The following is a 26369-nucleotide window of genomic DNA, read 5'->3' as shown; positions in this document are numbered from 1 at the left end:
ATTGTCACCTTGAAAATCAAATCCTTGGTCGAAGATACTGTCATCACGCTCGTCCTCGACGATCATGTTGTGCATGATCACACGAGCAGTCATCACCTCCCAAAGCTTCCTTTCATCCCATGACAATGCAGTGTATCGAACGATGCCCCATTGAGATTGAAGCACACCAAAAGCACGTTTCACATCCTTTCTAGCACTCTCTTGCATTTGGGCAAATCTCTTTCTCTTCTCACCTTGGAGCTTCGAGATTGTCTTCACAAAAGTTGACCACTGAGGATATATACCATCAGCTAGATAGTATCCTTTGTTGTACTGGTGGCCGTTGATCTCAAAGTTGACAGGTGGGGTGCGGCCTTCTGCAAGCCTCGCGAAGACTGGAGAACGTTGCAGCACGTCGATATCATTGTGAGAACCTGCCATGCCGAAGAAAGAATGCCATATCCGGAGATCCTGCGATGCCACCGCTTCTAATATGACAGTGCACTCGCCTACATGCCCCTTGTACTGGCCCTGCCAAGCAAATGGACAGTTCTTCCACTCCCAGTGCATACAATCTATGCTGCCAAACATGCCTGGAAAGCCTCTAGCTGCGTTCACTAGTAGAAAAGAGGGCTTTGGTCCACCCCGGGTTAGCCCATTAGTCCCAGTTCAGTCTAGAACCGGGACTAATGGGGGCATTAGTCCCGGTTCGTGCGCCCAGGGGCCACGTGGGCCATTTGTCCCGGTTCGTCTGGACCTTTTAGTCCCGGTTGGTACCACGAACCGGGACTAAAGGGTACAATGTCCATTAGTCCCGGTTCGTGGCACCAACCGGGACTAAAGGGTTAGACCTTTAGTCCCGGTTCGTGCCACCAACCGGTACTAATGGGGTTTGAGGCATTAGTACCGGTTCATGGCACGAACTGGTATTAAGGGTCCCATTTTCAAACTCTACCCCCCCCCCTGGTGGATCGCCTTTTCAGTTTAAAAAAAAAATAAAAGAAAATGATGAAAACGTCAAAAAAATAAAAGAATAAGTTTCCCATGTGATATGTGGTCTAGTTGTTGGGAAAATTTACAAATATGAATTTCGACTTTATTTGCAAAATCTCTCGAGAATTTGTAAAAATGGGCATAACTTTTACATACTAACTCGGATGAAAAAGTTTTTTATATGAAAAATCATCTACTCGAAAAGTTACATCCAAATTTAACGGGGGGACCCCGTTAAACATTTTCAAAATCCTCAAAAACCTAACAGAAAATAAGTTACGGGCCTTTTTAGATCTAGAGTGAAAAAAATCGAAAAAAAATTCAAACTGTGGTCAAACAATGGTCAAACTAATTATTCTACAATATTAGTGTTACTAAATAATTATTTCAGTTATTTTGAATTTTTGGTCAAATCTGGTCAAACTGTGGTCAAACAATGGTCAAACTAATTATTCAAGAAATATTAGTGTTACTAAATAATTATTATTTTTTAAAACAATAGTTTCAAACTCAAACAGTGAAATGTGTCACTTCATGCTCAAGCAAAATTCCCGAAGGTTAATAGGATTGACATCTTACTATTGTCAGGAAAACAACAAGTGCAGACTTGGAAACGAGGGAGAATAGAACCCGGAAGTTAAGCATGCTTAGGCTGGGGGAGTGGGAGGATGGCTTAATGTGACGCCCCCGAGTCAATCGTGCACTAATCATACCCTACTTAGAACAGAATTCTCCTGTTGTGGTGTCTCTGAAATTGACGCGGAGCGAGGAAAAGGAAACGATGGGACTTTATGCAGGATGGGCAGCGCAGCGCAGCGCGCATCTGACGGCTGACAATGGGTGGGGATGATCGACCGGCCCAGCCTGCGCCGAAAATTATTAGCCCCCTGTCCCACTTGCAGCTCACTTTGCAGGGGCGTGGGTCCCTCCTGTCAGTGCCTCCATACTGCGCAGTAGAGGCCTAAAGCGTGAGGGTGGAAGCATCCACACACATGCCAGCCCGGTATATAGAGCCATGCATGACACGGCCGCACGAACCAGCAACTCCTATTTGCATCAGCATTTATCTTCTCTTCTTTGCAACTTGTGGCATTGGATTCCTGCCTCGTCATTCATTTGTTTTTACTGGGTCTGCAGCCCAATCTTCAATTTTGTTTGCAGCAGTACTAATTGCGCTAGAAAATCTGCTGAATATAGTTTCTAGTCGGTGGCAATAGGACAGATTCATGCATGTGTACAGAAAGCGCCCAGCGATGCAAAATTGATGGGATCATGGGAGCTATGCATCTGCTCTAACAAGCAATACACATGGCGGCAATTAACCATAGTTGTACGTCCTAGCTATACTCTATAGCAAAGCAATACAGAAGAACATGCCTTTGAGACTAGCACTGTGCTGCCGTGAACATCCTCCTGCGCCACCTGTATTCAGCCTGGTAGGTAGGCAGGAGGAGTCGGAACAACATTCTTGAGCCGCTCCCTCTGATCAGTGCTGCTAGTAATTAAATACACATTAATCACCGTCCTTAAACAACTGTATTTGCATCTTGCATGGCGGGAATGGGGGTTGAAGAGGGCAGAGCAGGGTGCAGAGAAATTAACCCTGGGGCAGTCAAATTCATGATCCGGCCCATGCAGCCTGCCTGCCGCCATCCTTCTGCTCCTGATCCGTCTGATCCGGCTCCAAGACAGATCATGCTGGAGAGAGAGAGAGCTGGAACATGGGAGCTTGCCTTAGGAGGGGGAGGAGGAGGTTGTGATCTACTTACTGGATCCAAGAGTTTCACCACCCTCTCATGCATTCCCCCCACAATCATTTGCGCCACTCTCTCTCTCTCTCTCTCTCACACACACACACACACATGGCCATGGGTGATGATCTATATAACAAGCGCCCGGCCTTTTCCTTGGCAGCTGCTTGTTGCTCGCATATAATTCTGTTCCTCGCTTGCTTCTCCTTTACTTGTTTAATAGGCACCTTCCATCATCACCTCCACGACGCCTGCCTCCTCTTCCCTCCTCGTCCTACATGCTACTACAAAAGACCGATTTTTTGTCCAAAAGGACCCCCTGCCGAACGCTATTGTCAAAAAGGACTATCTGCAGATAAAAACGTCAAAAAGGACCCCCTGACTAGTGGCGGCAGGTGCGGCAGGCGACACGTGGCACCTGCCGCCACTAGGTGAGGCGGCGGGCCCCGCCGCCACCGCAGGAGGCGGCCGCGCGGTGCACAACGGAATCTCCACTCTGCGTCGCGCCGCGACGGAACGGGGCGGGCCAGGTGGGCCCGGCCGCCACCGGGCGAGGCGGCCAGCCCTGGCGCGGTCGCTGCCTGGGCGACAGGCCCTGATGCGAGCGGGCCCCGCCGGTGGGCCTCGCCGCCACTGGCTGAGGCGGCCAGCCCTGTCGACAGCAGCTGGTGCGCTCTGACTGTGCACGGAAGGCGAGGTCCTGGCACTGATTCCCACGCACGAAAACTGGCGGGGCGGGAATCACTCTGGCACTGATTGTTGTTGCTTTTGCTGATTCCCACGCGCGGCAAACGACGAATTTCACGAGTGCTTGTTGCTTTGCTTTTGCTCCTTGCATGCTGTTGCTGATGATGTTGATTTTCACACGCGGGAATCCGAGGCTGCCGACACTACAGGGATCCTCTCCCTTTTATATGCCATGCTTCAGCTCCGTGCGCAAGCACTCTGTAACCTCGTTCCTCTCCTTTGCTCTCTAAGTCTCTAAGTACAGAGAGAAAAGAAAGCTCAGTAAGCACTTTCACTCGTGATTTAGGGCGATTTAGAGTTGGATTTTGAGGATGATGAAGTTGAAGAAAAGATAGATTAAGGTAAGATCTATCCATTTTTGTTGGTTTCATTCGCATGCACGATGTTTTTATTCTATTTGATTAGTTCCTAAGTGTGTATTCTATATTGCTTTAGGCATTATTTCAGCACTTGGAGGAGTCATTTGGAGTTTCTGTAGTAGGAATAGCCGTGCAAAGTGAACTACGAAGTTGAAGATCAAGGTATGAGCTTTGCAATACATTTATTTATTTATGCATGCAGGGTGGTAATTAGTTCATCCTTTAGCTCGTTATTAGCTATGTGATGGTAGTGCTTAGAGGTTAGAAATAATTTCAGACGAGAGATGTAGCATTTAAACTATTTTTTTGAAATAGTAGGTTGAAGATGTTGCATCAATGTTAGGTGCGTCCATTAGTATTGACATGCGGGAAATCTTAATACGGTAATTAAGAAAAAATTGTACTGTAATTGTTTATTGCATGCGGTATGTTATTTCATGTGGTATGTTATTTTATGTGGTATGTTTATTAATAAGTCGCAATAATCTAAATTTTATATGTTAAGATTAGGTGCTAATGTATGATGTATGTAATTAGGTAAAATAATTCATCTTAGTATCAAACAAGGAGGAGAAGACGTGATTGAAGAAATTGTGTTTCCATTTTCGCTGTCCCATTTTGAGGTGATGAACACATACATGAAAGTGCTATTTTCATACTTTTGTTAGCAGGAAGAAAAATCCGTGTGTAATATTGTTGTTAATGTGATAATAGGTTGACGAGGTTCATATAGTACCGGCGACGGATATTTATTGGAACTATTTTGACGCTTAATTGCATTCGCAAGCACATCCATATTGCAGCTAAGGTGAAAAATGACACTGTAATTTTGTTAATATTTTTTGTATTGATGTAGTATTGTGAATAATGTGCATGCTGCTGCAAATATTATTATTTGTAAATAAATGATTGTTATCGTATGATGTGAAAAAAATTATATAAAGCCGAAAGAAATTAAATGTTTTACTCATATGATATTAAAATGTTATTATCGTATTATTATGTTTACTGGTTGTTTGGATAGCGAGTAATTACCATGAGTTTTGTCATAACATGGGTATAAAATGACGCCGTAATTTTGTTAATATTTTTTATATTGATGTACTGTCATGCCGCTGCAAATATTATTATTTGTAAATAAATGAATTTTATCGTATGATATGAAAAACATTATATCATGCCGGAAGAAATTAGATATTTTACTCATATGATATTTAAATGTTATTATCGTAATATTATGTTTAGTGGTTGTTTGGCTAGCGAGTACTTACCCTCAGTTTTGTCATAACCTGTTGTAAGGAAATTATGTAGAAAACCGCATTTTACTAATAGTCGTTTTTCCAGAAGCTAAGTTTTTGCATGTTACGAGAACTATTTTAGGATATTTTTGGGGTAGTTAGAGAAAAGCAAACAAAGTTTTAGTTTGTTACGCTCATAGACAAGTTTGAGAAAAATAGATCTTTAAATACCCGTTAACCAAACAACCCCTTAAAGTCTAAGCAAATGATTCTAAAAACAAACCGAATATTTCTAATGAAAATACAATTATTATTTTAGTCGTAAGATATGTAAATGTTGTCATCGTTACTAAATGTTCAGTTATTAATTATTTGAAATGTAAACATGTATGTTGGTTAGGTACTATGGAAAATTTAGTAGTGTACTATGGGAACGTCTTACGCGACGGTCCATGCGGGGTGGATGTGTCCTTCTGCGAGTCGACTACAGTAGTGGTGAGAGACATGGTCAACGTGGGTTACGCAGCTGTTAGAAGGTGCATCCGAGCGGTGTTTGGCCCAGTGATGCAGGAAAAAAAATGACAATGGAGGCCTTCGTCATTGACGGAGGAAATGATGGGACAGTTGCCCGTTGGGGTTTGCGGCCTGTCACAGGTGACCGGTCGTGGGGGTCGTACATGAGGTTTGCAAGCAATCCCAATAACTCAATGTATGGTCAGCCGATGGTGTATGTGGAGTTCATTTCAGTCACTGATGTTGCCGGATGCAGTAGCAGGGGTGGTGAGGTCGAGTTGGCCATCACATCAGCCCCTAGCATCGGCCCATCGGAACCGACGGGCGGCCAGCCTGTGTATGACACAGGATATTGGTCGGCGGCCGTTGACATGAGCGAACACGTGGAGGGATTGCCGGAGGCGCTAGATGATGATGATCATTCTTCTGCGTCTTCGGAGTCAAGCGGAGAAGAAGATGTTCCTCCTCAGAGGGCGGTCGCGGCGGCACTGCAACCTGGGTTTTTACAGGATATGAGCATCACCAACGAATTTCACTCTGCTTCTGGCCTAGGAGCGGGAAGCCTGGAGGTTGGGCAAGTTTTCCCAGATAAGAAGTCTGTTTACCAGGCATGGGTAGCTATGCAATCGGCATCCACCGCCAGCATAGAGTGAAGCAGTCTGATAAAAAAGAGTTGAAGGTCATATGCATCCACACCGCGAAAGGTTGCCGCGGAAGAGTTCTTGCTAGACTGAAGCCTGTGGTATGTCAGTCATGGCATATCACAAAAATAGTGGAGCATACCTGTGAGCAAACTGGGACTCTTTCAGATCACTGCAATGTGACAGCAAAATTTGTGGCACAGACGATGGAAACAATTGTGCAGGGAAGTCTCAACATTAGTGTTAGGGCTCTGCAAAAAGATGCAGAGGATCTAATTGGATTCCCTGTTAGCTACAGCAAGGCTAGGCATGCGAAGGAAAATATATTTAAGAACTTGTATGGTACCTATGAGGAGGCATATTCTTATGCCCCTAGAATGCTTCATCAAATAGCAAGTGCTAATAGGGGGACTCAAGTTTGGCGGAGAGAACGTCCAAACCCAATGAATCCGGGTGAGCTAATCCTGGACCGCTTATTCTGGGCATTCGCCCAGACTATACAAGCCTTCAGGCACTGTCGCCCGGTATTATCTGTTGATGGTACCTTTCTCACTGGAAAGTACAAGGGCACACTATTGGTGGCGATTGCAGCGGATGCAAATAATCAGCTTCTTCCTATTGCATATGCATTGGTCGAGAGCGAGAACAAAGATAGCTGGTTGTGGTTCCTGAGCTGCGTGAAGATGGGTGTCGTGAAAGAGCGTAAAGGTGTTTGCATCATTTCTGATCGCAACACTGGATTATTAAGCGCTCTTGAAATAATTAAGGCGTCAGAAGAAGAGTGGGGCTGGCCCGATCTAGAGGGAAGGTGGTGCATGAGGCATTTGGCAGCAAACTTTTACTCCAAATTCAAAAACAAGGATTGGTTCAAGTTATTCAAGAGGATGTGCATGCAAAAAACTGTAGCCAAAATGAATGCGATATGGGCAGGTATCAATGGTGAGATCGACCGCGCGGCCTTGCCGCAGAGAGAAGACCGGAGGGGTCGTAGGACGGTCATAAATTTGAGCCAGTGGATCACCGAGAATTGCCCTCATTTGGAGAAGTGGGCACAGGCTCACGACACCGGGGCTCGGTATGGAATAATGACCAGCAACATGTCAGAGGTGTACAATGGTGTTCTTAAAGGGGTGCGAGCACTGCCTATCACAGCCCTAATTGAAGAAACTTGGAACCGGACCCTGTCATACTTTGCAGACAGGGTCACCGTCGCCAAAGCACAAGTTGAATTGAACAAGCCATGGTCCGAGAAGATGCAAAGACATCTGGACGAGAAAGCAAAGAAGTCCCAAAGTCATGGCTGCAGGAAAGTGGACGCACTTAGGAATAAGTGGGAGGTCAATGTGCGAGCCAAGTACGTTAAGGGTCACCACAGAGGATCAAAAAAGCAAGCTGTCACCCTTGGCTCAACCTCCTGTGAGTGCACTTGTAACAAGCCCAAGCTTGAGGGCTACCCTTGCAGTCATGTGCTCCGGGCGGCTGCTGTTCAAAAAATCAGCGTCGAGCCATACATATCGCCGTACTTTAACATGTACAATCTGTACAACACTTGGAACGGTGAGTTCTGGGCTTGGGGCATTGATATGAACTACAAAATGTTGTGGCCAGATGGGCCGAAATGGGTTCCGAACACCGACTTGATGAGAACCGCAAAGGGACGACGTCAGTCTAGGCGTCATCGCAATGACATGGACCATAGCCAGATGGAAGAACCAAGGCGATGCCGCGTTTGCAGGTGTCCTGGACATTCACGCAAAGACTGACCGTATCGAGCCAACAACAACGCATGATGTTGATATATATGTACTCGCCATGTCTATTTATATTTCTACTCGTTATGTGTACTTATATTGAATTTAAATTCATTCTCTTTGTATTATTGTACTCCTGATGTTAACTTCAGATAATTAATGTAAATCGTATCTCTTTGTATTTTTTAAGTTAATTTAGATTTGCATTTGTATTTCTGTCTTCCTCGTAATTTATATTTGTATGTTTGTGTGCAGGTTATGGGTGAAGTGCCAGTGCTTTTGCAGGGGGCCCATGACGCCGGGCACCGTTGCCACCTATTTTTGAAACCAAATACTAAGCATGATTATCGGCCTTTCAGACTTCGAACCATAAAGAAAACATGGCCAATACACAATCATTTCCTTGCTTACCTTGACGCTTATGGACTACAAGGTTTTGCTAGGCTCACATCATGCGACGACCAAGTACGTTCGGACCCATCCCTTTTGACATCCCTCGTTGACCGGTGGAGACCTGAAACCCACACCTTTCACTTTCGTTTTGGGGAGCTTGCACCTACACTGAAAGATGTTTCTATGATCACTGCTCTACCAATTAGAGGTGAGCCGGTAGTCTCTCCACGAGTGTCTCCATCTTGGGCATTAGATATAGCAGCCCGTCTTGGGATGGAAATGCCAGAATCACAACGTTCTGGTAACCCTCGGGGCATCCCACTCGTCTGGCTTCGTGATAACTTTCTTAATTTATCTAGCTTCGCCAATGAGGAGACGAGAAAAAGACATCTGTTTGCATATTTGTTGTGGCTCCTCGGGAATCTATTTCCAAATTCACATGGGGACGTTGTTGTCCCTGGTCTCATCTACATTGCAGAGAATATGGTAGATGAACCTTTACCCGAGCAGCCAAAATACAGCTTCGGTTCTGCCATGCTATCTCATACATACAGAGGCTTGTGTGATGCCACGCAAAAAACCTCTTTCGCACAAAAAGCTCCATTACTTTGTGTCGCCTATGAGTTTCTACAGTTGTGGTCCTGGGAATACCTCCCTGTAGGACGACCTCGTATAGTACAACCCATATACCCATATGACTTTGGCGAGGGTGCTAGCGCAACTATGGCCACCAGGTGGACAAAGGCACGGAAACGTTGGTCTCCAGATATTGCGAAAAATTGTTACCCTATGTACCACCAGCAGTTTGAGATACTTGATGAGGCAGAAGTCACATGGAACCCGTGGACTCAGGACCAGCTAAAATTGGTCTTTGATGCTCGACACTTCACACCAGGCATGTTGACCGATAGTGCATTCTGGCTGACTCGCTGCAACTTATTGTTCCTGTGGTGTGTTGAACCTTACAACCCAGAGCGTGTAATGAGACAGTTCGGTCTCTATCAAGAAATTCCACCACCTTTTCCCAGACGTATCGATGAGGAAACACATAAGTAAGATGTGACATTCCTAAATAGTTAGTGTCATTTTTAATTTACTAAACTCACACTTTGTTACATATTTGCAGGCTAACCAATATGGGCAGGGGTTGGAGTTTATACGATTGGAGGGAAGAGAACAGTGAATGGGTACACAAGTGGACAAATGAAGCGCTAGCAGATATAGTGCGTGAACTTAGGTATATTTTATGTACATTATTTTTTTACGATGATCATACGATGCGTGAAGATGCTTTGCTTTCATCACAAAGGTTTATGTAATTATTTAATTTTGCAGGCCGTACGATGGAAGTACAGATCAAGCGTACAACTGCAGGCACAAGCAAGCAGAGTCTCATCACACCGCTGCCGACCTCCCCACCTCACCTCAGCCAATTCTCTCGCATAAACTATTTCTTGGATCCTTCAGAGAGGATCTAGTGCAGCAGCAGTGGGTGGGATCTGCGCGCGCGCACCAGCTTCCATGGGCCTTGACGTCGCGGAAATCTCTGAATTGGCGGCGCTCCGGCCGATCCAGACGGCCGTGAGCCGCGCCCGGGCCACGGCGGTGCCGGGGGAGGATGATGACGCTGCCGACACCGGCTGTGTCACACCGAAGGCGAGCGGCGCGCGGTCAGCCGCTGCAGGAGGAGCGGACGACGACGACGCCGCCGCGGCCGCCGACACCGGCTGCGTCACGCCGAGGGCGAGCGGCTGCATCGCCATGCTGCCCATCGCGCCACTCCTGCAAGATGACGGCGTCGACGCTGGCTTCGCCACGCCGCTGGCCACGGGTGGAGTAATTGGGCCGCGAGACGGCTGCGCCGCTGCCGGCGACGAGAACAGCTTCACCACGCCGACCACGGCCGACAGCGCGCTGTTGCCGTCCACGGTGTGCCCGCCGGCGCCGTGGAAGTCGGCGCCGGCCCCGACGAGGAAGCGGGCGCCGCTGCAGCAGCGGCTCTTCTACCCGGTGCCGAGAGACCTGAGCACCGTCTTCGTCGCCGTGCCGCAGTGCCCGCCGCCCGCCAAGAAGAAGCGGGCGCACGTGGTGGAGTCATCTGCGCTTCTAGGCACGTGAGAGGCACGCACACACCCTCTGTCCCGTTCATGCAGATCAGCACTACACAATTTACATGCATGCTGCGCCATTGTCGGCACTGCAAGTGGACGAAGGAATTCTCCAGAGAAGCGGAGGCGAGCAAGGGCTCTCGAGCGACAAACACACACCGAACTAGTACTACCTACTAGCACTCAACTTTAGTGCGCGCGCGCTCTCTCTCTCTAGATTTGTAGTCAATGTAAACTCCAATTTTACTTCTAAAAGGGTGTTTGTTCACGGGGACTTATTGATTTAGGGACTTAAAAAAGTTCTTATAAGTCCCATCTAAATTAAACAGAAGGGACTTATAGAGACTTAAAGTGGGCATTTGTGACTTATGAAATAAGACTCTCAAGGAGGGACTTATACGGATTTATAGTTGTAATATGGTCTTCTAGTCCATGTTAAGTCCCAGGAACCAAACAGGTAGGGACTTTTTAGGGACTTGAGACTTATAAGTTGGGACTAAAAAAATCATAGGACTTATGAACCAAACAGGTACTAAAACTGCTTGCTGCAAGCCTGCAACACTTCCTAACTAAGGGGGTGTTTGGTTGCATGAGACTAGACTTTTTTTTTTAATTTCAGGGACTAAAGAAAAAAAACCTTTAATAAAGTCTTTTTTTAATGCCTTAATAAAAAGTCCCTCCTGTTTAATTGCATAGTGACTAAAAAGGACTTTTTTAGTCTAGTCCTTGTAACCAGACAGGACCTAACTACGACAACCACACGTCAAACTCGCTTTCCCATTTGACTGCTCTTACCGTCATGGATATAGCTGGAGTAGAAGCTTTAGGGAAGTTGTACAAGCTACTCCTATTTGACATACATGCATATATTCATGTAAGATAATGATAAGATTAGTTCTAACATCAATATATAGTGGTGTGCATCGCCTCCATCAAGCGCCCCATCTTGATCTTGTGATGGCTTCACACCACCTCATACCAAGCAACAACATCACGCCGTGCTTGTCAGCCTCACACGAACTTCATATATTGATGGCATCACAGCACCGAAACTAGCTTCACACCGACTATCTATTGGCATCACACCGATATTTTTTCTAACAATGGCATGGCACCATTGTCGTTGGCACCACAACGACCATGTGCTTACCAATGATGCATATGAAAGTGATATCACGCCACTGTTATAACGCCCCGGATTCTATGCGCCAGGTGTCTGCCAGTTATTCGCCGTTGTTGCCATGTCATTTGCTTGCGTGTTGCATTTTATCATGTCATCATTCGCATTGTGTCATCATGTGCATTGCATTGCATAGCATACGTGTTCGTCTCAGGCATCCGAGCCTTTTTCCCGTTGTCCGTTTTGCAATCCGGCGCTCATATGCCCTCCGGCGTTCCTCTTTCGTCTCTCATTGTGAGTGGGTATTAAACGTTCTCGGAATGGCCCGAGGCTTGCCAAGTGGCCTTGGTATAGCACCGGTAGACCACCTGTCAAGTTTCGTACCATTTGGAGGTCGTTTGATACTCCAACGGTTAACCGGGTAACTGTAAAGCCCCTCTCTCTTTGCAACCCAACACCCCTTCCAAAGTGGCCCAAAACCCATCTAACTCCCCTCCATGCTCTCGGTCGTTCGATCACGATCGTGTGGGCGAAAACCGCTCCTCATTTGTACTCTCCTAGCTCCCTCTACCTATAAAACTAGACCTCCCCCGAAATTTTCGGGTCATTCTACCCCAAACCCTAGATTTTTCCCCTCCGCGCGCGCCGGACATGTCCGTCCCTGGCCGGACGCGTTCGCCGCCGCGCCCCGTCCAATCGGAGGCCGCCACGTGGCGACCGCCGCCGCCCCGCGCAGCCGGCCCGTCCCCGGCCCCCGCGGCCCGAGCCAGCCCCCGCGTGCCGCCCCGCCTCTCCGCCGCCGCCGACCGCGGCCCCGCCGCCGCCCGCGCCCTGCGGCCGCCCGGCTCCCCCGCCGCCTGGCGCCGGCCGCCCGCCGCCGCGGCCCCGCTCCGCCCCGCGCCGGCGAGCGCCCCCTTCCGCGTCGCCCGGCCTCGCCGCCGCGCGCCCTGGCCGCCCCCGGCTGGAGCCGCCCCGGCCGGCTCCGTCCCGCCGCCGCCTGCTCCTCCCGGCCTGCAGCCTCTCCGCGCCATCTCCGGCGACCCGCGCCGCCGGATCCCTCCGCCACCGGCGCCCTTCCGCCGCCAGGGGCCGCCGCCTCCGCCGCGCCTCGCCCCGGGGCGGATCCGGCGAGATCCGCCCGGGAGCACCCTCTCCCCGCCTCCTCCGGCCTTCCTCCGGCCGATCTCTGGCGAGATCCGGCCCTGCCTCGGAATCCGTGCATGAAGGTTGACTTTCCCCTCCCCGAAATCTGCCATTTTCATGCCATGTTCGTCATGCTATGTCTCTGCATCTATAGCTCTGTTTCGTGCGTGTAATATGTCAAATTGTTCGTCTCAACGAGTACATTATTTCATTCCATTACATCATATTAATTTGAGTTCATATTGATGCCTGAATCATTGTTGTAAGAGTGCTTCATGATGTTTTCCGCTGTCTGTTAACAGAACGAGCTCTTTTGTCATTTTTGCCATGATTGATAGGTGCATCCTATGAGGTTGATGTCTACATGTGTTTTAATCTATGCTATGTCTTATTTACAGAGGTGCTTACCATGTATTTTTGTGATCAATGTGGTGACTAGCACAAGCATGCAAACTAGGCATCGTGATGTTGCTAATTTTAGTCCCTGTTCTGCTGTTATTTTGATGCCATATAAACATGTTGCTACAGAGAGATCCATGCATATTTTGAGATACTTCAGTAAGGATGTTTTGAACATGAGGTTATTTTCTATCCATTCATGCCCCTGATTGTAATTATGGAGTAGTCTAGCATGCCTTTTTCGTGCTCTATTTTTGCTTCAAAATGTTTCCTGGCGGATTGTTTACATGTTATTCAATTTTGCCAAGGTTGCTATGGTTGATCCTTGCATTCTATGGACTTGTTCTTGACTTGGTTTGTTTCGAAAACATGTCTTCTTGATGATGCTATGCTTATCTTGTCATACAATGACTTGTGGTGAGTGAATCGAGCTTGTTAAGTAGTGTACTTACTGTTGCTGTTTTGCTAGGCTGAATCTGTTATTTCGTGATGCTATATAAACATGTTGCTACTTATCATTCTATGCATAATCTGGAGATGTTCTATAAATATGTTTTGTTCTACATGTTATGCCCTAACCATACATGCCCATGGTTGCATTTATAGCTTGCTGTAGCTTGTTCATATCTTGCTCTAAAGTTGCTTCATAATGTTGTTGTCAGCTTATTAACATTAAGTTCAGTTGATTCCATGATTGTTCCTAGTGATCCATGCACCCTATGAACTTGCTATTGCCATGCTTAGCTTCACAAACAGGTCTTCTTACTGTTGGTTGCCTTGCCATGCCATATATTGCTCTGTAGTGAGTTGCACAAGCTCATCTACATGCCTTCATAATTCTGTTTCTGCCATGTTTGAATCTGTAATATAACTTGCTATGTTTACGTGGGTGCCATCATATTTTCTGATACTTTTTGGCTTATGGTCAGTAAGGGACTTTTGATCTATGCATTTAGTAGTTTCATGCCATGCCTTTGTTTGCCATTATAAGTTCCTGTAACATGTTGTTTGATAGCTCTAAACATTGCATCGTGATGTTATTTTCTGCAAAGTCCGAAATTGTTATTACTTGCAATCTTACCATGTGTGTTTGAGCATGTTCTAGTGATTTCTGGAGATAGCTCAGTGTTCATGTTTTGTTTGCTTTACCTGTACATCATGCCCATGTCTTTTGTTTTCATGTTGAGGCACTGTAGCTTGTTGTTTTGATGCTTGCAATATGCCTAGTTGCTGTTTTGGATAGATTGTTGCTATAACTTGTATAGATTGTGTGTGTTGAACCGTTGCTCCGTTTTGAGTGTGCTCTATATGAAACTTGCTTGATTTTGCATGTAGTTTCATATTATCATGTTGCATCCATGTTTTGAGGTGTTTGCTTGATGTTTGGGTGCATTTTGCATCAATGTCATGTTTAACTTGTTTTGCTCATATCTTCTAGGCCGTAGCTCCGAACTAAATGATCTTTATATGTAACTTGACTAGAATCTCGTGTAGATCATCTTTGTGCATCTTAACTCGCTGTTTAACAACTTGAACATAAGGTTTATTCAGATTTGGACTAACTTCGAAATTTGCATATGAGGACTTACCGGAATTGTTATGTGGTGTTCCCGGCCTCATTTAAACTTGCCTTGATGTGTTGCTCTTGTTTGCATCATCTCTTGCTATGAGTAGATCCATATATCTCTGTCATGCATCATGCTTGTTGTGCATCATGTCTTGTCTATGAGTGGTGTGTTTACTATGTCGTGTGCTTCTTTTCGATAGTTCCTGTTTCGTTCCGATCGTGAGGATTCGTTCGTCTACGCTTGGTTCGACTTCATCCGTTCGTCTTGTTCATGGACTCGTTCTTCTTCCTTGCGGAATTTCAGGCAAGATGACCGCTACCCTGGATCTCACTACTATCATTGCTATGCTAGTTGCTTCGTTCTATCGCTTTGCTGCGTTACCTATCTTTTGCTCATCAAGCCTCCCATATTGCCATGAACCTCTAAGCTTTGGCACCTTTCCTATGCAAACCGTTGCTTGGCTATGTTAGCGCTTTGCTCAGCCCTCTTATAGCGTTGCTAGTTGCAGGTGAAGTTGAAGATTTCTCCATGGTGGACAGGATTTTGGTTGGGATATCACAATATCTCTTATATTATTAATGCATCTATATACTTGGTAAAGGGTGGAAGACTCGTCCTTTTTCCTAGTGTTTTGTTCCACTCTTGCCGCCCTAGTTTCCGTCATACCGGTGTTATGTTCCCGGATTTTGCGTTCCTTACGCGGTCGGGTGATTTATGGGACCCCCTTGATAGTTTGCTTTGAATAAAAATCCTCCAGCAAGGCCCAACCTTGGTTTTACCATTTGCCTCACCATCACCTATTCCTTTCCCTTGGGTCGGCCAACCCGAGGGTCATCTTTATTTTAGCCCCCCCCCCCGGGCCAGTGCTTGTCTAAGTGTTGGTCCGAACCGAGCGATGTCCGGCGCCCCCTGGGCAATCAGGGTCTATGCCAACCCGACGTCTTGCTCATCCGGTGTGCCCTGAGAACGAGATATGTGCAGCTCCTATCGGGATTTGTTGGCACAGCGGGAGGCTTTGCTGGTCTTGTTTTACCATTGTCAAAATGTCTTGTAAACCGGGATTCCGAGTCTGATCGGGTCTTCCTGGGAGAAGGACTATTCCTTCATTGATCGCGAGAGCTTGTCATGGGCTAAGTTGGGACACCCCTGCAGGGTATAATCTTTCGAAAGTCGTGCCTGCGGTTATAGGCAGATGGGAATTTGTTAATGTCCGGTTGTAGATAACTTGACACCAGATCCGAACTAAAACGCATCAACCGCGTGTGTAGCCGTGATGGTCTCTTCTCGGCGGAGTCCGAAAAGTGAACACGGTTTCTGGGTTATGTTTGACGTAAGTAGGAGTTCAGGATCACTTCTTGATCATTGCTAGTTGACGGCCGTTCCTTTTGCTTTCTTCTCGCTCTTATTTGCGTATGTTAGCCACCATATATGCTTAGTCGCTGCTGCAGCCTCACCACTTTACCCCTTCCTTTCCCTTTAAGCTTTGCTAGTCTTGATACCCATGGTAATGGGATTGCTGAGTCCTCGTGGCTCACAGATTACTACAACAACAGTTGCAGGTACAGGTTGTGCGATGATCATGACGCGAGAGCGATGCTTGCTTGCGTTGAGTTCTTCTTCTGTTTCTTCGTTCAGGGGATAGGTTCCAGGTCGGCAGCCTGGGCTAGCAGGGTGGATGTCGTTTGAGTTTCTGTTTGTGTTCCATCCGTAGTCGGATGATGCTCTTATGTATTGTGATGTTGTATTCATGTGGCATTGTTATGCCTTATGTATGTATCCCCATCTATTATGTAATGTTGATGTAATAATATCCCCCTTGCAAAAGCGTTTCAATATGTGGGTCTATCCTTGGTAGGACCTTCGAGTTCCTTTTGGATAGGGTCGCATATTGGGCGTGACAACTGTCATATGTGCATAGCCCCTAACGCCATCACACTGCCAGGTGTGCACTCACCTCAACTCTTGCCACAAAAGTGTTGGATCGTCATCGTCACAATGAGCCTGTAAGGACTGTTTTGCCTTTGTCTAGCCACTCATAAGCATAATTTTCAAAGTCATCACATTGTAGCATTGTACCTCGACTTTAGCTTTGCATCCTCTCCACCGCGTCCACAACCACAACCATGACCTTCAAGTGACAAGTCATGCCCTCTTGTCATGAGAAGTTGCTATACTACACCTCTAATCTCTAGCCCCTAGAGGAGCTCCTCATGCGCCATGAGTGACCCAATGGCCTCCTCCATGGACATCCTCTGGACGTCAGCAAATAGCATAGTCGACAAAGCAAATTAGATGAACATGTTGGAGACGGCTCACAACATCTTCTTTATGACATACTTATCCTCCATTAAGTCTCCAAGCTCATGGATATGCCGCACAAGCATCGTCACTTCCACTGCAAATCACCCATGGAAGGAAGAGGATGACATGGAGTCGTCGACCATGTCTCATGGCGCGTCCCCGCAGTTGGATCCCACATACCATTTCGTTGGAAATGGGCCAACCCTTCTAGCCACACGACCCACAAGAGGGCCGAATTCAGTCTAGGTGAGTTTTTTCCGCCGATTGTTAATATTTCTGACAAAATTCAAACTTTTGCAAAAGGCACCTCAATTTCAGAAAAATGCGGATCGGTCCATCCTCCGCTAGAAATTTGTCAGAAAACTCTGGACATTCTCAGAATTACCCAAAAAGATTTCCAGAAATTCAACGAAAACTCCAAAATAATGATTCATGGCATCAAAATCAGAAAGAAAGAAAATTTGGAGGGATGCTCGGAAAATAGAATAAAAATACCAGGAGGCTGGGAATATCATGGGCTTCCCCAGATCATCTATTCTTGCCTTGGGTCAAGGTTTTATCCATCTTAAATCTTCAAAAAATTGTGTGAATGTTCACTGAGAAAGCCTAAGCTAATGGGGGAGGTTGCTACCAAGGACAAGGGTACTGCAAGTGCCAAGTATTCACCATCCCTTCTCCGTTGGGGACCTTCCGAACTTCCAGCAGTCGTGGAATGTTCTTGAGCGTGACGGAGCTGTGTGTTTTTTTTTTGAGTGGTGTGACGGAGCTGTGTTGGTTGATGTGACCTCTGTCAAAAGAACATGCCATTATTTGCAAAAAAAAAAAAGAGCATGCCATTTCTTGCGTCCCGAACATACCTCGCAAAGGCAACGTGGGCAAATGTCGGGTCCGACCGACAGCCGGCTCGCTCGTCGGGCCGCGCCGTGCGCTAGGCTCCCTGCTGGACACGTGATTTGCCACCAACCTGCGCTGACGAGGCCACGACGTACCCCTACGTAGGAAGATGAACAGCTAGCTCACGTACGTGCCGCGCCGCAGCAGTCGTTGTGGCGCTTGGCGTTTTCTGCACGTACGTACGCCATGTCCATGCACAGTAATGTACTGTACACCTACTTCGCAGTTTGGACGCCAGCGAGCCTGCGACCACGCGCCGAGAGTACGTTCGTACGTACGCGGCAGCAGTGACCGCACTACGTGCCGCGCAGTGCCAACGGCGCGACAACGACGGCCGGCCGTTTTTTCTTTTTTTTTTTTGAACAGACGGCCGGCCGTTGTGGTGCAAGTAACTTGGAAGATGATTGCAGGGAGCCGAGAGATCGATCATCTGCGGATCACTGTGGTTGTGAGCCTCGCTGTACTTCAGTGTTTTGGTGCTTAGAGCATTTCCAGTCGCCCCCCAAATTTTAGCGCCGATGGCTGAAAATCGGCCCAATCGCGTCCCCAGAACCTCGTTTAGGCCGGTTTGAGCCAAATCCAGAGCCGGCGATCCCGCCCCGAACCCAAGCGTCCGGGTGTCACCTGGGGCGCCGGCAGAAGCGAAAAGTGGTGTGGGGCCGCTCTGTCGGCGAGAGGAGGCTCTTTTCCTGCCGTTTCCTCCCACTCCCCCCCCCCCGCTTCCCTCTCATTCTCCATTCCTCCCGCCAAACTCCGCCTCTTCCCTTCCAAGCCGCCCGTCATGTCGCCGAAGAAGTACGTGATGCCCCGCGCCATGACGGATCCCGCAGCCGCCGCCGTCGCCCAGCCGAAGCAAAGGAAGCCAAGAGCGCCACCGTCCAAGCCTCCGGGCATGACCAACACCGATTGGAAGGCGGATGTGCAGCGCCGGGAGGCCGTCACCGCCTATAGGCGCAACAGGGCCAAGAAGGCCAGGGAGAGGGCGGCGCACGCTGCGGCCGCGGCGGAGCAGGTGGAGCGCGCGGCCGAACAAGCCGAGGTGGCTCGCGCGACGATGATGAATCCACCTAGTGGGCACGGCCCGCACGATGCCTAGAGCCAGCAAAGCGTCGGCTCTCCGGCCGGATTCTCGTCGTCGCCACACCCATGGAGCACGCTGTCGCCGGGGTATGCCGATGGCGACGTCCACGGTGGTTTCAACCCCAACATCACCTTTCCCCATGGGCGCCCGGTCTAGCGCATGCCATCGCCCGCGTTCGTCGGCGTGCAGTATCCACCGTACACGTACTTGCCGCCGGACTACGCAACTTCGCTGACGCCACCTCTCCACCGTGGCCTCTACTCGCAAGCCTCCTCCTCGTCGCATCTTGGCGACGCCGACGCGACCGAGGCCGACATGGAAGACATCATCGCAGTCTGCTCGGCTGCCGCTGCCGCTTCCCCCGGGTTCACTACCCAAGACGGCTCGATTGATCTCGGCGACATGGACGCCGAGCTCGACTACGGCGAGGAAGAGCCGGAGGAGGAGGAGGAGGAAGAGGAGGAGCCGGCGCCGATGAGGAAAGGCAAGAAGAAGAAGAAGAAGAAGAAGAAGAAGAAGAAGAAGAAGAAGAAGAAGAAGAAGAAGAAGAAGAAGAAAGGAGCGGCCAAGACCGGCGAGCCACGCATCAAGTGGGCGACCAAGGAAGATGAGTGCCTCGCCGAAGCGTGGAAGGTCGTCTGCCTCGACCCGATCACCGGCACGAACTAGAGCTTCGACACGTATTGGTACCGCATCAAGGCTGAGTTTGACGAGCGCAAGCTCGTCGACCCCTACTTCAAAGGCGTCCACATGCAGCGGGGGTCGAAGGCGATGGCGAACCATTGGGGGCTCATCCAAACGGCGTGCAACAAATGGCATGGGATCGTCGAGGAGGTCGTGGCTCGTCCGAAGAGCGGCACCAGCGTCGAGGATCAGGTACATCATGTCGTCCTCTCCCTATTCCTCTCGTCGTGCGCGCGCCTATTTGCGCTCCCTCGCCGACTGATGCCCGCTCTTCGACGCAGCTGCTGCGCATGTTCGCCATGTACCACGACGACAACGGCGACCAGGAGTTCAAGTACCTCCACGTCTTCAAACGGATCCAGAAGTGTGAAAAGTGGGCGGACATTTGGCGCACCCTCACCAAGGCCAAGGAGACGTACAAGCCGGACGCGCCGAAACCGGGAGCGCCAGACGGGCGTCCGGACGGCAACAAAGGGACCAAGAAGGCAAGACACGCTGAGTCGGCTGTCGCACGCGTGCAGGAGTCCATCGAGCATTGCCTTGCCGACGCCAACACCAGGGCCGCCCCAGCGAGAAGAGAAAACTAAAGCGAGGTGGGCTGCTTTGATGACGAACAGCGCCGTCAAACTCGACTTGCTCCTGTCCAACGTCACCGCGAAGAAGAGGAACAACGACCTGTCTTTCTTGATGGGCGGCGCTGGCATGCTCCAGAGCGGCGACGAGAAGCTCAAGGCGTGGTTCTTGGCGGAGCGAGGCCTCATCCTGAACCAGATACCGACGACTCCAACGCCGACGCCGACGCCGACGCCCAGTCCGACTGACGATGTCTCCGTGACGCCCAGCAGCACAGAAGCCGCGCCGACTAGTCCAAAAGCCACGCCGACTCCTCCCAGCCCGCGCACGCCGACGACGACGCCGGAAGTCGAGCTGGACGTTTGATGCATTCCTTTCGCGTCCTTCCTTTTTTTGTGCGCCGAACTATTGCCTATCCTTTCATTTGATCGCCGAACTGTGGCACCGAATCGCCGAACTATTGCGATGATCGCCTAATTGTGGCTTTTTTTGGAGCGAAAACGACCAAGTTTGAATATGGGGCGCCTTGGGGGCGGCACCTGGGGGCGTGGCTGGGGCCTTAGTCGCCCCAGGGTCTAAAAATCGCCGGGTGGACGTCCGAAAATGCGCCGGCCCTATGCGCTGGGGGGCGAACGAGTGCTGATTACCATCTCCTGATGATAGGACCTGCAAGTTATTTGACATATCTTTAGACTTTATTTAGGCACACGTACGAATTTACTTTTAATATTTTTTGGCACGGAAATGGTATTATAGCTTTCCATGCACGAGCTCGTGGTGAAGTCATTGTCACTTTCCAGACAGGGGTTTGGTCGTGACTGGGATATATTGCGTGGAAAAAATTAGATTATCTTTGGTACGGAGGGAGCACGTTGTCTCTTGACGTGACTGGTTTAATTAGCTAGGCCCTAATCTCGTAGGTCCATTTCATATCAAGCTAAGGGTATATCACTCTTTCTAACTTCTGTGAGGCCTCTAAATAAGGTTTGGTGGTTGGCCCACCCAGTAGTGGCTGAAAGAGACGTTAATCGATCATCTATGGGCGATAATACTACACGCATGGACAAAAGCCGAAATCACTAAAAAAATTTAAGCATCAGTACATACGCAGGCGCTCATATACACGCGCATACACTCACCCCTATGAACGCACACACGCACACCCTACCCTTATGAGCACCTCCGAGAGACTGAGCCGGCATATCATCTTGAGATTTACGAAGCCACCGTAGACGCCTCATCATCGACGAGAACGTCTCCTCCCACTGAAAGCGCATCGCCGGAAATCCTGAAATAAATCCAGGAATAATGCGAGCACCAGGATTTGAACCCTGGTGGGTTGGGGATACCACTGTCCACCTAACCAACTCAACCACAGGTTGGTTCGCGAAATCACTAATTAAGGAGTACTCCTTGCGGAGATCACTCCAACTTCCTAAGGTTGCGACAAGTGGCGCACTGCCTGTGTGCCACTTATCGCAACCTGAAAGTTTTCCCTTTTTTCATAGATCCGTTTATTTAAAATGTTTTATCTCTTAAACCGTGCGTCTAAATCTCGAACCGCTTTCGCCATTGGATTCCTCGCGCAGAGATCTTCAAAACTAGATCCCATGTTGATAGGTTTTGACAAACTTTTTTTCACGAAAAAAACCGGACGAAAAAAAACCGACGAAAAAACCGAACCGGGAACACGGGTTTTTTTCCTTTTCCGAAAGAGGCATGCCCGTGCCTCTCGCGAAAGCACAACCGTGCCTCTGGCGGAAGCAAACCCGTGCCTCTCGCGAAAGAAAAAAAAACAGAAAACGCGTTTTTCCCTTTCCGAAAAAGGCACGCCCGTGCCTCTCGCGAAAGCACAACCGTGCCTCTAGCGGAAACAAAACCGTGCCTCTCGTGAAAGAAAAAAAAAACAGAAAACGCATTTTTTCCCTTTTCGAAAGAGGCACGCCCGTGCCTCTCGCGAAAGCACAACCGTGCCTCTGGAGGAAGCAAAACCGTGACTCTCGTGAAAGAAAAAAAATAGAAAACGTGTTTTTTTTCTTTTCCGAAAGAGGCACGCCCGTGCCTCTCGCGAAAGCACAACCGTGCCTCTGGCGGAAGCAAAACTGTGCCTCGCGAAAGAAAAAAAAACAGAAAACGCGTTTTTTTCCTTTCCGAAAGAGGCACGTCTGTGCCTCTCGCGAAAGCACAACCGTGCCTCTCGCGAAAACAAAATCGTGACTCTCGCGAAAAAAAATTGCATTTTTTTGCGCAAAAAAATAATTTTTTTCAAAAAAAAAATTGGGTCGAAAAGCTAGGGAAGACCGGTAGAAAACCAAAACGTCAAAAAACCGAAAAAAAAATCTTTAAAAGGCCGAAAACGCATGCGTAAAAATAAAAAACAAAATTCGGAGGGAGCGCCCAGAGCACGACACGTGGCGAATGACTGTGAGCGCGCCAAATGGCGTTGATCGTTGCAAGGCTCCGAAGGAGCCTCGTTAATTAGTTGCTCCCGACGAAAGCAATGGACTTTCACGGATTGGACTGCATGCCCTACTTTAATTGGCCCCCTGATTTTAACAGGTGGGCCCGCCTCACTTAACCAAATCACAGCCAATCAAATTTTAACCATCCCGTAATCCCCTTGTAAACGTCCGTGTGCCTAGCATTGTCCCTCTATGGGTGGTTGGCACATCGTTGCACAGCGCCGCCTGCCACCTTTGACAGGGTTCCGTCGTCCTACTTTCATGGCGCCGCCGACTCTCCTGGCATAGCTGAGGGGTCGTTGCTTCCGGTGCCTCTCCAGAGGCTACGTGCACGCGAGTCTAGGGATCCAATCCGGTGCACGTGATGTCGTGTAGAGCCCCACATCGACCGGACACCGTCACCTACCAACGATGCTACTACGGCGGACGTGTCTTTGTAGCATGTCCTTATAGAGAGAGCCCGAGCTACTTTGCGCTGAGCTTTGTGACTACGCGTGTTGTGAATGTTTTGGCGAGAGTGGTGTCCGCTCTTGGCAAACTCGAGGTGGTGTCAATTATGTTTTGGTTGTCCGAGTTCCAGGTTGATTATACGAATAGGGGTGATGCAAGCCTCTATGGTGTTCTTCCCTCGTGCTAGAGCCTGCGTGTGCTCGTTGCCTATGCTACCGACTGCCTCTAGGAGGGAGTCACCGTCGAGGTCGTTGCTCCAGTGTAGATGTGTTTGCTAGGGACCTCAGCGCGGTGCCCATGGCGTTCACCATCATCGTTGGAGCCCAACCAGTTGCTCACCTTTGTGGACTGTGACTTACTCGGCAGCTTGGAGGTGGCTAGCCCCGGATCTGGCAAGGTGATTGCTTGCCTTTTGACGGTGTAGGCTACCAGGAGAGAAAATCAAGACGGTGGGGAAATCTCTCTGGAGAAGCGAGTTATCATGGTCTGGTGGTGTCTGTTGTCCTCAGCCGAGGTGTTTTCATCAGGGTTTACTTTATGTTGTAGAAGTGTGAGGGTTTACGGCTTTTGAATGTCGGGACTGGCCGAGTCATGCTTCATGCTTTGTGAGTTAGTCCGTGCATGATTTACTTGTATCTTTTTCACCTGTTTTTTTCATTTGTTAACTGGTGCTGCTCTTTTCTGATAATTAGTCGATGAGGTTAAATTTTTTCCTCCGTTTTGAAAAAGGAAAACTCGCACACATTTTAGCCTGCCTTTTCTGGTTGAGATGTCATTCCATTTAAATCTGTCCAGGAAAGGAGTGAGGACAGACTCATGTATTTGACAGGCTCACAAACTTACCCGTACTGCCATCGGATCCAGAAACAGATCGGACCTACACTCATTTGACTGTGACAAAAGCGAGAACGAACTGTCCAAATAGAAAGCCACGAGCTTTCTAGCCTTAACCGGCCTACTACAACGACCCCCTCGCCCCTGCCCCCCAGTCTCATCACGTACTCCGCCACTTTAACAACTCCATCCATTCTCCCGCTACATAGGGTTTTTTCACTGTTTTGACCCATGTGGCAAACTTTAGCACGATTTAACCCGCTTTTGAAACTTTTTTCGTATCTGACCCAAACCGAGACGCCAACATCCATGGCATTCTGCTTGCACTGAAGACGCCGCGGACCCTGGCGTTTGGCATTGGCCCACCTCCCTGGTCAGCCAGATTGACCGTCCGACGTGGCAAGTGTCGACAACGACCCTAGACGCCGTGAACCTTGGCGTCTACCCCCCTGAGAGATAAGTGGTCACGGGAAAAGTGTGTGGGGCCTCTCCACACACTCTCCCAATCTTCCATCCCGAGAAAGAAGAACAAAGGAGAGCTCCCCCCTCTCTCTCCCACCTCAAGGCTCACTCAAATCCCACTCCAAATTTGTTTTTCCTCCGTGGATCTTTCTCTCCCTTGTTGTTTGAGATAATCTCCTCCGGCTCCCTAAATTTTGTTGGTAATTTCTTGTTATTTTAGTGGCATTATGTAACCCTAGGTGGCACCTTAGTTTCTAGATTTCTTCAAATCCTTTGGTATTGGATGGCTTTTAATTAATATGTAGTTGTGGTAGTAGTAATGGGATATGAATTTTGTGGGTACAAATGATGGATTTGATAAATATGATGGTTATGGTTAGGTTATGTGTTAAGCTAATGACATGATTTATTTAGTACATAAGTTTTAATTTATTTTGGATACACAACTCATTAGGATATATAGCTGCTATTGCTTCATTAGAGTTGCATAGTTTTTGCAACTATGCATTATAATTGTCATTTCATCTTGTTTGTTGTCCCTTTTAGATGGATGATAGACTTGTTAATGTTCATTATTTGGACAAAGCGTCATTTGTGACCAAAACTGCAAGTGACAACGAGGAAGTGGTGGTATTCGACACAAATCCTAGTTATGATGAGGTTGTTATTAAAGTAAGAGATAAGTTGAATTGGATGGACCCCAATGATAAAGTTGAATTAATAGGAAGGTATGATGTTGGGGTGGGAACAAAATCTCGACTGAAGAATATGCCTATCATCTCCGAGTTGCATTGGGGGATATACAAGGGTAAAGTTGCGGCCTCGGAAGACATGTCACTTGAATTGTTTGCTACGAAGGGGCAAGGTTCGCGACTTGATATTGACTTGAACCGCCAAGTGTCCTCCCCATGTAGAAGTGTGGCTCGTGTTGTGGATAGTGCCGAGGTCTATGCCCCCAATACTTCTAGCCAACCGTCACCTAGCCAAGAAAATGAAGTTGTTGGGCATGCTCTTGAAAAAGTTAATGAACAATATGTTGATGGGGATGGTGATGTCCAATGTGGTCATGGTGATGATGATGATGACATGCATGAGGATGAGACTCATGCAAATGAGAAGGAGAAAAAGGAACGACTGAAGCGTGAGGCGGACATGGCATGCAAAAACAAGAAGATGGATCAAGAGGAGGAGAGAGTTAGGAAGCTTGAAAGGGCTCGTCTTGCACTAGAGGATGGCTGTAGTGATGATGATGAGCAAGAGGATGAGATTCATGGCAATGACATCGGTGACTTGGAAGCGTTTGTCAGGCAGCAGGACATGGACCGTGAGATCCCTTATGGTCGTGCATATCCATATGACTCGGATGATGAAGGTCCGGAGGAAGAACTAGACGTGGATGGATTCACGGAGAGAGAGAACCGTATACACACAGAGGTGACCGGTTTGGAAATAAGAACTCCATTGTTTCGTGATCTCAGGCTGGCCCACAAGGCAGTAGTTGATGGTGGCATGAGTAAGGCGATAGAACCAAGAGCTTGCCCGGAACCGGGCGAACCAAGGGTCAAGGGTGAAGACGAGAATGCTTACTTGAAGAAAGGGTTGAAGTTTGTGAGTTTGCATGCCTTTAAAGTATGGCTAAGTGACTATGCTATTAGAAACCATAGACCATATCTTGTTGGGCACTCGGACCAAAAAGTGCGTTACTCCATCCATTGTGACAAAGAAGGATGCCCATGGGCGGTCCATGGAAGAAGAATTAAAACCGGGCAATGGCTGTTAACAAGTTGTGTGTGTACTCACTCGTGCAGGCCACCGTCAAAAAAGAAGCCTAAAACACATCGTCAACTCACGTATGAGTTTCTCGGGTTTAAATTAATGAAAGAAGTATCAAGTGATCCAATCGTGAAGGTGAAGCTCCTCATGAC

The 26369-nt window shown here is 48.3% G+C and overlaps 1 protein-coding gene and 1 long non-coding RNA gene across 2 annotated transcripts; both read left to right on the top strand.

The window, feature by feature from the left end:
* Nucleotides 1-3597: 3597 nt before the first annotated feature.
* On the top strand, nt 3598-4690 carry LOC123155703 (uncharacterized). Its single transcript, XR_006477578.1, has 4 exons — nt 3598-3811; nt 3906-3991; nt 4367-4452; nt 4544-4690. It is a non-coding gene; the product is annotated as an uncharacterized lncRNA (long non-coding RNA).
* A 3312-nt stretch (nt 4691-8002) lies between these two features.
* LOC123160187 (uncharacterized) lies at nt 8003-10483 on the top strand. The gene is made up of 3 exons (XM_044577996.1): nt 8003-9417; nt 9492-9602; nt 9701-10483. The coding sequence occupies exon 3, from the start codon at nt 9887-9889 to the stop codon at nt 10481-10483; it is 597 nt and encodes a 198-aa protein (XP_044433931.1). The 5' UTR covers nt 8003-9417; nt 9492-9602; nt 9701-9886.
* Nucleotides 10484-26369: the final 15886 nt, after the last annotated feature.

The sequence above is a fragment of the Triticum aestivum genome, chromosome 7B, assembly GCF_018294505.1.
Source record: "Triticum aestivum cultivar Chinese Spring chromosome 7B, IWGSC CS RefSeq v2.1, whole genome shotgun sequence".
NCBI lineage: Eukaryota > Viridiplantae > Streptophyta > Magnoliopsida > Poales > Poaceae > Triticum > Triticum aestivum.
This window is presented reverse-complemented; position numbering and strand designations above follow the sequence as displayed.